Source organism: Thalassophryne amazonica, chromosome 17 (assembly GCF_902500255.1).
Source record: "Thalassophryne amazonica chromosome 17, fThaAma1.1, whole genome shotgun sequence".
Classification (NCBI taxonomy): domain Eukaryota; kingdom Metazoa; phylum Chordata; class Actinopteri; order Batrachoidiformes; family Batrachoididae; genus Thalassophryne; species Thalassophryne amazonica.
The window spans coordinates 52711825-52724671 of NC_047119.1; the positions used below are offsets into that span (position 1 = coordinate 52711825).

Consider the following 12847-nt stretch of genomic DNA (forward strand, 5'->3'; position numbering starts at 1 on the left):
ACGCAGAGCCTTGACCTCCCAGTATTAATGTGTCAAAATTTCAATGGGCCGGTTGGTCTGATCTTTATCAACATGTAAATCTGAAAGGATTGTTTCCACATTCTTCTGCCTCTGTTGAACTGTCACAACCCAGCACCTCTGTAAGAGGTGTGTGCGTGCGTGTCTTGTGTGTCCGATCGGGCCTCAATCATTTTTTTCTCTGTTCTCCCTGCACAGAACACATGTACTAAAAAAAACAAAAAATAATAGGTTGGAAATACAGCTCACTTACCGCAGTTCAGGATTATTCCCATTTCAGAGAAAACTTTGGTCTTTCTTCCTCTCCCACATTCAGTGTAATGCTCACATTCTGCCTGTCATCTCTCTCATTTGAGCACACTTAATTACATATTTTCTTATCAGTCTCAGAGGCATAGTGTTTCTGCTGTCAAGCAGTCCAAAATGACGTGTTCCTGGAGTGACATTGGATGCATCTCACCATCTAAACAGGAAGTGGAAAGGCGGAATTTTCACTGGAAATGATATAGCTTATAAAGTCACCAAATTGTCTGTTTACAGCTTTTTCGTGAATTAGCTGTTTCGCAGTTGTGAATCTCAGCCATCTCGTTGTCCGTGACTCACACGAGAGGTTAGTTTCAGCAGAGTTCCGGTTCAGGTCACAATGTAAACAAATCTCGTGAAGTATGGACAACACGACAACATCGGGGCATGGCAGAAGACCATCACAGAAGCTACACCTCCTCTCGATAACCCTCTCAACTTGGCAGAACGTGTCATCATAATTGCCTGTGAACTTGCTGGATCAGCACCATCCACATCCTCGCTAGCCATTGAGCCATTGTTTACATGTGCTGTGAAACGCTGGAACTCTGCTGGGCTGCGGTGCATTCTGGGAAGCGCAGGGGGCCACCAGGGGGATTATGGGGAATGTTATGGTACTGAATTGTTTGGGACTTTGGGTACATTACTGTGTCAATTGCATTTTAATGCTAGTTAAAATTGTTAACCTACACTTTTTGTGTGTGTGTGTTCTGGAGTTAGTGGTTAAGGTTAGAGTTAGGTGCAGAGTTGAGCTTAGGTTTTAAATCAAGTTTAAAGCTTCTATGGTGGTATGTATAATGACTTCATGCAGTGAAGTTAGAAAGACAGATAATTACAAATATTTTGGAACCACAGGAAAGTGTTTAAGATCGTCACTTCAAGTAATTTTGGCCCTACATACAGATAAAAACAAAGGTGTGTACCATCATAATCAGAAGTCATATATGCATATAAAATTTTGTATTAATAAAATGCTACATACGGATAGCTATTTCCTGTTTTTGTATTCCACCATTTCGTCTGGCACCCAGTTAGAAACTGCCCTTAAGATTAAGAGGGACATGATAGTGAATATGAATCCTGAAACTTAGTGTTAAGTTTCAGTGTTATTGTTGTTCTTGAGTTCAGAGTTGTGTATGAACCATGACATTGGGTAGCGTCGTGCTAATCGTAATTCGCAGTTTGTGTATGGTGCCATATCAACATGCAGGTCCATCTCTGATCTTCTGTGACAAACCCAGCTGATAACAGGGAGAAGCCGCAGAGGCTTGCTTACCATATCAGTAGCAGCGACGTTTTAAAATTGGTTGCTATAAAATCAGTGTTGGCTGCATTTACAAACCAGAACTATTGCCGAATGGTGTCTGGATCATATTGGACTTGTGCTACTGCATTAGACTCCTAGATTTGCACAAAGCCATGCTATTGTTCAAAATTCCAAATGTTTTATGAATTTTATAAAAATTCTAGCCAAACTCTTATTCTAATCTTAAGTTGAATCCAAGGTCGTTTAAGATAAAATTTGCAAAGTTCCTAGGCAGCTGAGACCAGTTTACCCTGGTCTCAACACTGGACACACTTCCAGAAATGGCAGTCATATTTGGGAGTCAAAACGGTAACAAAAAAATCCTCACTTGTCTCATTTCACACGAAAATGGAAGTGCATCTACAAACATCAGTCATATTTCATGGAACATCAGCAGATCGTAAATAAGTGGCTGTCTTTCTGGCGCATCAGAACAGTTATCAGTCTATTTTTTTCCACTGCCAGGAATATTGTCTGTTGGAAGCTGTGAACACGTGACTACAATTTCACTTCTTCTGGTAATTAGGTCTTTGGATGTTGCTGTTGGTACAGTTTTTCAGCCTTTTATGTTAAGGAGGAATCTTAAGGTTAGATTTTTCTGCCAGGAGTGAAACATAATTCGGGTCACATGACAACACCCAGAAAAATAGACTGGCAATTATTGTTCCAGGAGCCAAAAAGACAGTCACAACCAGTCGTAAAATTAATGACAGTGCCTGCACAACCAGAAATTTGTTAATAAACAAAATAAATTGCCTGGAGATGATCAATAGCTGCTATGATGATGGTAATAATGTTTCTTATATGTTAATATTCAGTGATTTAGTTGAAAAGTTGTCATCTAATAACAGTGTTGCCAGATGTACGATAATTATCGCATTTGTACGATAGTTTTGCCCTCTGTACGGTGTACGATCAATAATGGGGAAAAAATCCAATATGTACGATAATTTCAGTTGGTTGCCCAAACACGCATCTCTCTCTGACACCCAAGAATCATTTTGCAGGTGTTGCACTCAGGCGGCATCAAAGACACACCACACACAGGGCTGCTGCTGGCTTTGGGCGGCCCGGGACAAAGTCATTTGAAAGCGCACCCCCTCTCCATACAAAGTAATGAGTTCCCATCCAATCTCTGCCGTGACAGGAAGATTCCCCAACCAACATCTTTTTTTTTTTTTTTCCCAAAACTTTATTTCAACAAATGCAATAACAAACGAACAAAACACAAGAGCAAAGAGATATACAAGCAAAATAAAAAAAGTTCAAGTTCCTTATGGAGGTGTCAACATTTTTTCTGTGTTCAACAAAATCTGCACAAGTGGCCATGGCATCGGATGACGACAGCGACCTCGAGGTTGAATTCGACTCTTTCTAGTCTGGTAATTAACACGTTTGTGTCCCTTCACAGAAAAAAAAAAAAAAAAATCTTTCTAGTCTGGTAGTGCATTTGCTTGTGCATTTGCGTTCTTTTTGTGCCATAGTTTCCCCATTACTATAATTACTGTTTACAATTGTGACATAAAAAACACGCTAAAATAGCTACGTTGTATGCGTTTTGTTTGTGTACGATAATTTCTCCCAAAATACGATAATTTTGAGGTTTTGGTACGATAGTTTCATATTTCATATCTGGCAACACTGGCTAATAATCACAAATGGCAATTGTTTCACAGACCTTAGTTTAACATCTTTAAGAGTGTGTGTGTGTGTGTGTATATAGAGGGCTGTAAAACAGAAAACCACTCATACTTTGAGAATCTGGAAACTGAGAATATAAACAGGATTTTTTTTGTAGCTTTATTGCCAAACGTCACGTGTTGTCTAATTTCCTATTCTGGAAATCTGCTGGATCATAGTCACTAATTCATTTTAGTTGCCATTCAGGACACGAGCGATTCTGTGGTGTCATGTATGCCACAAAGCGCGCCACTTGCACATCCTCCCCCACTTGATACTATGAGTGGTGTAAACCTGTACTTCATGTCTTGAGTTGTTGATGACAAATCAAACTCACATCGAACCAAAAAGTATATTCAACCTAATATTTGAAAGCCTTATTTATTGCAAGCCGTTCTGTGTATCATGATGGTACCGCAGTCATTAAAACCAATGTAATCCAGGTCATTGACACGTGCTGTAAAATAGTAATTACAAAATGTATATGTGACTGAACTTTCAATCCATGTTAAGCTGCTGCTCCAAGTCATTCAGTAATGTTTTGTCTTCTGTAGGTTCAAGCAGATATGCTTTTCATGATGATGAAGGTACAATTACTGTTTGTAGATGGTTGCATGTCAACACCGGCTGCAACTAAAAGTGATCTTAAACACAGAAAACCAGAAAATCTGAGAATTGCTGGGTTTCTGGCAATGGGTGTTTGAGATGTGCCGTTGAACTTCACTAATCCAGTGTATTTGCTTGAAGAGAGTGAAAGATCAGTGTTTTAAAGAATCTTTTATCCCAAATGCACAATTCTTAACCAAACAAAGTGACAACACACATACTTGACTGAGCTGCTGTTTTATGAATTTTAACCTATTTATTAATTCTCTGCCTGTTTTGTCTTATTCTATGTGTTTTTAGCAATATCGTGAATGTGTCTGCAATGTTGTCTTTATGTCCAACTGTATTAAAACTCTGGTGAGCCTAAGAAAGATTGCCACCATGGTAGACATTAAGGCTTCTGTTCTATTCTAATGTGATTCTATGTGTTGATTTCATTAACTGCTGTTATAGCAAAGAAAATTTTGAGATTTGTCTGAAATATGCTGCTGTTTGTAAATGATTGAAGTGAAATACTGCTCTGAGTTGATTTAAGCCTGTTTATTTTATTTCTGTGCACACATTTGTTTTTCTACCATCAGTGCTGGAGAATCCAGAGAATGGCATTGGCTTTTGTGGCTGGGTGTTGGTTCTCATCTCCATGGTTTTCATGCTGGCTACTCTTCCACTTTCCATATGGATGTGCATTAAGGTCAGTCACTAATCTGCTACAATGGCTGTTCTTTTTTTTTCTTTTCTTTTTTTTCCATTAAATTTTTCTCTTTCATTTGTGTTGAATTTAGTTACGTGCCTACGGCTTGTTTAGGTTTTTTTTTTTTTTTTGGCACCCTTTGTATGTGAGCGTCGTGCCAGACTGCCTTCAGTTTTTTTGTCAACATTGTTTGATTTTTATGGAGCTAAATCAAGGCCAAAAGTTTTGTAATCTGAAAATAAAAAAAGATTGAAAAAAATAAATTTTGAAACTGAAAATTCAGTGTTTGTTCTTGAATTATATAATCATTAAAAAAAAATATCAAAATAAAAATAAGTGTAAGATATATATTTTTCAGTTTAGATAAATTTTTGATTCGGCTCCAGGCTCGGACTGGTAATCTGTGATTTTGGGCATTTGCCCGGTGGGCCACTGCATGTTTAGACGTGCGTGGCCCGGCCCTCCCATATTTGTAGAGATTATGGAAATATACAGTGTTCTCGAACCGCGCGCTGCTGTCAAGATGAGGAAAGTCCGTGATCGGTGAAGCTACAGCATTGAATCGGCGCAGCTGCAGAGCCACTTCCTGAATTTGTGTCAGAATAAAAGTTCTGTAGTGTTTCATACACGGCGCAGTCTTATTCTAGGTTTCAGTTTTGTTTCCGTTTGATCACACAACGAAGACTTACATCGAGCACAATGATTGACATGACCAACAGCCAATGACAATGGAGAAGCATACAGGGTGGCCAATCAGATTGCAGAAAGAGCAGGCTGCCGCTCCCGCCCCTGTGAATGGATTGAGTCCTCGGCGCCTGGACTTCTCTCCACTCTTCTACTGATACAAGGTTGGAATCGTTTCTTTTATCTTAATTAACTGTGCTTTACTTTTGTTAATCTTTAAATGCAACAGCTACGGACTTCACCTCCTTAATTTGCTGCTGTGTGAATCCTAGCAGTGGTTACACATTCTCTCTCTCTCTCTCTCTCTCTCTCTCTCTCTCTCTCTCTGTGTGTGCGCTTTTGCTTCCGTTTTGTCAGACCTGGCAGCAGGAAAAAAAAAAAATTCACAGAGGGCGGGGTCGCCCCCCCCCAAACAAAAGTGCGCACCGGAGGAGACGTGCGCTCCTGGAAAGCTCGTGTATTTACGCTGCACCGTTGTAAGAGACTGACTAAGAGTGAAGAGTGATGACAGTATTTTTTTTTATTATTATTATTTGAACATATAGACGCTCGGTCAAGTGATCTCCTGCATACCACTGCATATTGCTTCCGGTGTGTAGTGAGCGCCTTGTATGGCAGCACCCTGACATCGGGGTGAATGTGAGGCATAATTGTAAAGCGCTTTGAGCATCTGATGCGGATGGGAAAGCACTATATAAATGCAGTCCATTTACCATTTTTACCATACCACACAGAGCCGGTGTTCTGTCGAGATGAGGTGCGCCAACTTTCGACACTCTGAGCTGTGACGTACCTTCGCATTGTCCAATAGGAACGACGCGTCGGGCCAAAACACAGAAGACTCGTGGCAGAAACCACTGATCTCTACAAAATGGATTGGACCAATCCGATTGGTGCAGAAACCACTGATCTGTACAAAACATTAACGTGTGACAGGACTGCTCATTTATAGAGCAGTTTTCTGAAGAAAAATCATTGGAAATGTTTTTTGCTGTTGTTACCTCAAAATTTCTGATTACTGTTAAAAAAAAAACTTTAGAACACTTGTAATTAAAACAGGTAAATAAATCAATAAATGGTTCTTTAGAAACCTTTCGTCTGTATTAAAACCACCTGTTATTTCAGATTAGATAATTTCTTGTTTAACATAAGGAACCTCAGACATTTATTTTTAGACAAATAAAATAACATGGAAACTTGTATATTTTTTGAAGTCTGGTAGATTATTTATATCTTATTTCAACCAGAAAAACAAACACTAAATAAATATAAATGTTTATTATAAATGCAAAAGGAAATAATTTAACAATGACTGCAGTGTGATTGTAAAGTAGGATTTCTGTGACATAAACCTCATGATGTTTATATATATATATATATATATATATATATATATATATATATATATATATATATAGTCATTTAAACTTGTAATTTTGTCAAAATATGTAATTGCCTTTAATGTTATCAGGACACCCCCTCGTGGCGCCGGGTCCGCGTTTTGTACTATGATCAAGATGAAATGACAGTGAAACTGTGTGTTTAGGTGTGTGTTCATGGTGTTTAGGTATATAGTATTTGTTCATTGGGGGTTCGGTATGGACGGGTGGGTGTGCGTGTTTGGGGGTGGATTCGTCGGGCCAATAGTGGACTGGTCCAGAGGAAAAATGCCAGGGCCGAAATTTGTTCCCAGTCCGACCCTGTTCAGCTCTATAATTTTTTTTATCAAATTTATTTTCATTCATATTTCTTTTTTCACCTTCAGATCTATTTTCACTTTCAGATCTTATTTTTTCAGTTTCAAACTTTTGCACCTGTTCTGGCGTGGGAGGGTGTGGCTTCGATTGAGAGGGGCGTGGAATTGTGAGTGACAGGAGAGCAATCAGTGGGTACTTTGATAGATAATGACTCTGCTCCCGTCTCCGTCGTGGATTACTACGCGGCTGACGCGTGAAAGAAAATAGAGAGAATGAAAGCTTATTACGAGGCTTTAAACCCTCAAGATAAAGCTGTTTATTGTGATCGATGTGTAGCAGTTGGTTCAGTGGATCCGTATGTTGTACCGGATAGTGAATTTAATGATGATGTAACAAAGTTGACCGCCCGTAAATCCAAAGGCGCCTGGAAGAGCGCTCCGGCGGTGTGAAGAAGCCTCACCGTTACAGGTCAAACCGTGGCGCTGAGAGAGACCCACCGAGCTGCTGATCCGCAAGCTGCCGACCAGGTCAGCCTCGCTGGCCTCCTGCAGAGCATTACAGCGGAGCTCTGGAAGCAGAGGTCCATCTTGAAGTCCTGAGCGTTTTCTCTCACCAGGTGCTGGAAGGGCAGCTTGTGGATCAGCAACTCGGTGGATTTCTGGTAGCGGCGGAGTGCCACAGTGCTGGTGGTCTGTAATGGCGAGGCTTCTTCACACTGCCGGTAGCCAGAGTGCTCTTCCGGGCGGCTTTGGATTTGGATTTACGGGCGGTCTGCTTGGTTGTGGCCATATTAAAGCTTTCTTCAGATCTGCTGAGCCAGATCTCTCTGTGTGTCACTTAGAAAGCTCGTAACACTTCACTGCAGCCTGTAAAATGATCGACCTGCCCAGGCTTTGCCTTTTAGAATAATAAATAGTTGTGTGCCTTAAGGTCACCAAAATCTGAAAAGTTTGGTGCCCCTCACAAAAGTTCGGTGCCAAACCTAACACTTGATTTTCTGAAATTTAGAAATTTTCTAACCTTGTCAGAAGCTGCGATGACCCCAATGCCAATATGCACAGGCAGATTGGCATTGGGGTCATCTAAGCTTTTTCACGTGCGCGCATGAGCGAATCGTCCGAAGATTATTTTATTTATTAACTACACAGATGTATAATAAAGCAAATGGTGACTGGTTTCTAAACACAATTATGACAGAGTTTTTTTGGGGGGAAGTGCGAGCAGCAGCCCCACAGAAAGCAGTGGAGGGTTTTTTTTTTGTTTTGTTTTTTTTTTTATTGTTTACATGTGTGCATGTAAACGGGACAGGAGGTTGTCAAACTGGGTCCTGCAGAGGCGGAAGGACCGCTGAAAGCGGGTGTCATCCAGACGCAGCTCCTGCAGCAAATACAGCGAATTGGGAACGTCTCATGACGTTCGTCAGCTTTCCGCAACAACTCGCTCCGTGTGATCAAGGTCCGTCATGTTAACTTGACTGAATTAAAAAAAGGGGGATTCCAGTCGGGAATGCAAGTCCAGAGAGTTGTGTGCCCGCCCCCAAAGTAGGGTGCCACGGGTTCCCAGGTAACCGCTAAAATCGAACCATGGACCTGCCTCATTTTTATGCGGCGATGCTGTGCTGCGTTCACAGTCTTGTGTGGATTTGGCACACATTGGTTTTTCAAGTATAGGTGTTAAACTTTACAATCTTGCATATTTTCCAGTTTATAAACATCAAAAATGACCAAGAGTGGTCTAGAATTACTTGTAATAGACATCTTTAGCATCACTTTATTTACAGGTATCAAGACAATACAGTGGAGAGAAAGTGTTAAGTCATTATATATCAAAGTACCCACGTTTCCTGAAACCAACATCATGTGAGGACTGATTGCTCTCCTGTCACTCACAATTCCACTCCCCTCTCAATCGAATCCATGCCCTCCCATGCCAGAACAAGGCCAAACGTTTTAAACTGAAAAAATAAGATGTGAAAGTGAAAAAAAGATCTGAAGGTGAAAAAGAAATATGAATGAAAATAAATTATTTGATCAAAAAAATTAGAGCTGAATCAAAAATTTATTTAAACTGAAAAATATATATCTTACACTTTATTTTGATAATACTTTTTAAATGATTATAACATTCAAGAACAAACATTGAATTTTCAGTTTCAAAATTTATTCTTTCAATTGTTTTTTATTTTCAGATTACAAAACTTTAATTTTACAAAAAATTACAGCATGCACCTCATAAAACATCACTCTGTACAGATTTAAAATCATCGTAGCCAGTGGAACTATTCAGTGAACATCCCGTTCATGGAATCTTAATAATTACCATATTTTTTGGAGTGCAAGCCACACCTGTTTAAAAATAGATTATTGAAGAGGAAAAACACATCAGAGAAAAAGTCACTTTTTTTTACAGTATTATTATTTATTTCTGTATTTAGGATTTTTCTTAATTCAAGTGTACTTTTTATTATTGCCATTTATTCATTTATTATTGTAGTTTATTTTTAGTGCTTTGATTCCCATGAATGTCCAATATAAATAGTTACTATAATTATTTTTAGTAATAAAACATTTGGAATTTTGAACAGTACCATGGCTTTGTGCAAATCTGGAAGTCTAACCCAGTAGCACAAGTCCAATATGATCCAGATCCCATTTGGGAGTAGTTCTGATTTGTAAAATACAGGCAACATTGATTTTATGGCAACCAATTTTAAAAAGTCGCTGCTACTGATATGGTAATCAAGACCTTGCGGTTTCTCCCTTTTATCAGCTGGGTTTGTCACAGCAGATCAGAGATGGATCTGCATGTTGATTTGATACGCACCATACACAAAAATCTTTTTGATGCATTATGAATCAGCGAAGTAAACAAACAAAGCAGATTCATTCAACTCAGCGGTGCTGCCATCATTGTTTTCTGCTTCTGTTTTACACACTGTGGCACACCTTGATTATGTAAGTTTGTTTGGCATCTCTCTTGTTTTCACTCGCAGTCGCCACAGCAGAGTCGAGATGGATCACATGACATGAGATATAGTCACATAGTTATTCACGTTGGCACCAATGATATCAGGATGAAGCACTCAGAGGTCACAAAAATGGACATAAAGAGGACTTGTGACCTTGCCAGAAAGATGTGTCAGTATCGATTAATAGTCTCTGGTCCCCTCCCCTCCCGGGGTACTGATGAGGCGTTTAGCAGGCTGACATCATTAAATAGGTGGCTGGTGCAGTTTTGTAGACAGCAAGGCATTAGCTTTATTAATAACTGGCCTTCGTTCTGGGCCCATCGTGGCTTGCTGATGCTGGACGGCCTCCACCCTACTGGGGAAGGCGCCGCCATCTTGTCTGCGAACATAGATAGAGCTCTACAGGGAGGGTAACATTAGGAATCTACAGCAGGCCACGGAGCAGGTGATTAGAGACCCTGCAAGGCTTATGACAAATGTGGGTGTGGAATCCATTAGCTTAGCGGGAAATTTAATGCAGAAAATCCACTATGGTGATAGTGCAGTTTATTTGCCAGGGAGGGAATTTCAACAAGTTGAGACTGTGGCCTGCTTCCGTAGTCGTGTCCATAAAAATCATAGAGGGATATGCTTTCCAAACTTAATACCCATTACTATATTGGATGATGTTGAAATTGAGGATGGCCCAGTGGTTGTTCCAGCAATAGCAAAGATTTCGTGTCTGCTACCTACAACGCGCATGGAACCCAAACCTATTTCTAGGCATCTTATATATGCTACTCTGGAACCACCCCTAAACCCAAACAGTTCAACTGTCAACCCCACTGAGGTCCTTAGACTGGGTCTCATTAACATAAGATCACTGTCCTCAAAATCATTGTTGATCAATGATCTGATTATTGATCATCACTTAGATATGATTGGGCTATGTGAAACCTGGCTTAAACCTACAGCTGTCCTCCCCTTAAATGAGGCCTGCCCACCAGCATATACATTTAGTCACATCCCTCGTGATGCGAAGCAAGGCGGGGGTGTTGCTCTTATTTATAAATCTAGGTTTAGCTTATTAGCTGTTGGGGTTACAAATATCACTTATTTGAGCATCTGATTCTCCGCTCTGCTCAGGATATTACACATTGCCAAGGTCAGAAGAATAAAAATCAGTCGTATTACTTTGTCACTGTATATAGGCCTCCTGGCCCATATTGTGAATTCTTAAATGAAATTGGTGCGTTCATCTCCAACTTGTCAACTAGTGTAGATAACATTCTCATCATTGGTGACGTTAACATTCATATAAATATGCCTTCTGATCCCCTCTGCAAATCATTTATGGAAATTGTGGATGCATTAGGATTTCGGCAATGCATTCGGGATTCGCCGCACATTAGTGGAAATACCCTGGATCTGGTTCTCGCACGTGGTATTGCTGTCACGAATATTGACATCATGCCTCTTACATCAGTGGTGTCTGATCACTCACTTATTAAGTTTACAGTTTCGCTGCCGTGTTTAGTGGAACAACAACCTTATATATCTTTACAGTGATGCATCAACTCCTCAACTAAGACTGAACTCGAAGCTAGACTGCCTGATGTCTTAGCTTCACATTTAACAAATACCCAGTCAGTAGACAGATTTGTTGGTAGTTTAAACTCAGTGCTCAAAACTACACTCGACATGATTGCACCACCTGTGTTAAAACCGCGCTCCCCCAAATCACAGTCACCTTGATTCAATGATTATCTGCGTGACCTCAAGCATAAAGCAAGAGGTCTAGAACGGAAATGGCGTCGTTCAAAATTAGAAGTATTTCACCTTGCGTGGCGTGATGCTATCTTAGACTATAAGCATGCATTACTGGCTAAAAAGCGAACTTACTGCTCCGATTTCATCAGCAAAAACAAGCATAAGAGAGAGTTCTTGTTCAACACGGTGGCAACACTTTTGCATGGACAGCCACGTGTAGTTTGCTCTCCTTTTACAGCACAAGATTTCCTGGATTACTTTGGGAAGAAATTAGAAGACATCAGGTTAAACATATCCCGGCATGCCTTAATCCAGCCACTACATCCTGCTATTGATGTGGGCACCACTATTACAGAATTTGACAGTATCTCACTAGGCATGCTGACAAAACAAACAAAAAGCACAACCTGTTTATTTGATCCTATACCAACAAAACTGTTTAAGGACCTGTGGCCCACTCTTGGGCTGACTGTGCTGGAAATTATTAATCTTTCTTTAACTTCTGGATCTGTTCCTAAATGTTTCAAATCTGCAGTGATTAAACCATTACTTAAGAAACCTAATCTTGACCCTAGTGTATTGACAAACTATCGGCCAATATCAAATCTATCATTTTTCTCTAAAATTCTGAAAAAAGTGGTGTCACGGCAGCTCGTAGACTATCTTACTGAGAATAATCTCTTTGAGCCACTGCAGTCTGCTTTTAGAAAATATCATTCCACAGAGACAGCTCTCACTAAAGTGGTGAATGATCTTCTGCTTACAGTGGATTCGGACACCACTACGGTTCTGTTGCTGTTAGATCTCAGTGCTGCATTTGATACAGTGGATCATCATATTCTACTTGATAGGCTGGAAAATCATTTTGGGATTACTGGGAGTGCCCTTGCATGGCTGACGTCATACTTGACCAGTCGTTCTCACTGTGTTTTGTATAGTAACACTACCTCTGACCTTAGTGACATGAAATTTGGGGTTCCACAGGGGTCTGTCTTAGGCCCCCTGCTTTTCTCCCTTTACATAGCACCCATTGGGCACACATTGCGGCGTTTTGGGATTACCTTTCACTGCTGTGCAGATGATACTCAGTTTTACATGCCAATAACTGCTGGTAATCTCGTTCTCGTCAGACTCGTTTGAGTCTG

The 12847-nt window shown here is 40.2% G+C and overlaps 1 protein-coding gene across 2 annotated transcripts in view; it reads left to right on the forward strand.

Moving 5' to 3' along the window:
• The window catches only part of stom (stomatin), a 61677-nt gene that overhangs the window by 16311 nt on the left and 32519 nt on the right, over positions 1 to 12847 (forward strand). The window contains exons 2-3 of one of the 2 annotated variants that reach the window (XM_034192922.1): positions 3862 to 3894; positions 4495 to 4604. In XM_034192922.1, the coding sequence (XP_034048813.1) occupies positions 3862 to 3894; positions 4495 to 4604 (143 nt within the window). The remainder of the gene's footprint in view (positions 1 to 3861; positions 3895 to 4494; positions 4605 to 12847) is intronic. The other variant, XM_034192923.1, reaches the window with a different exon arrangement.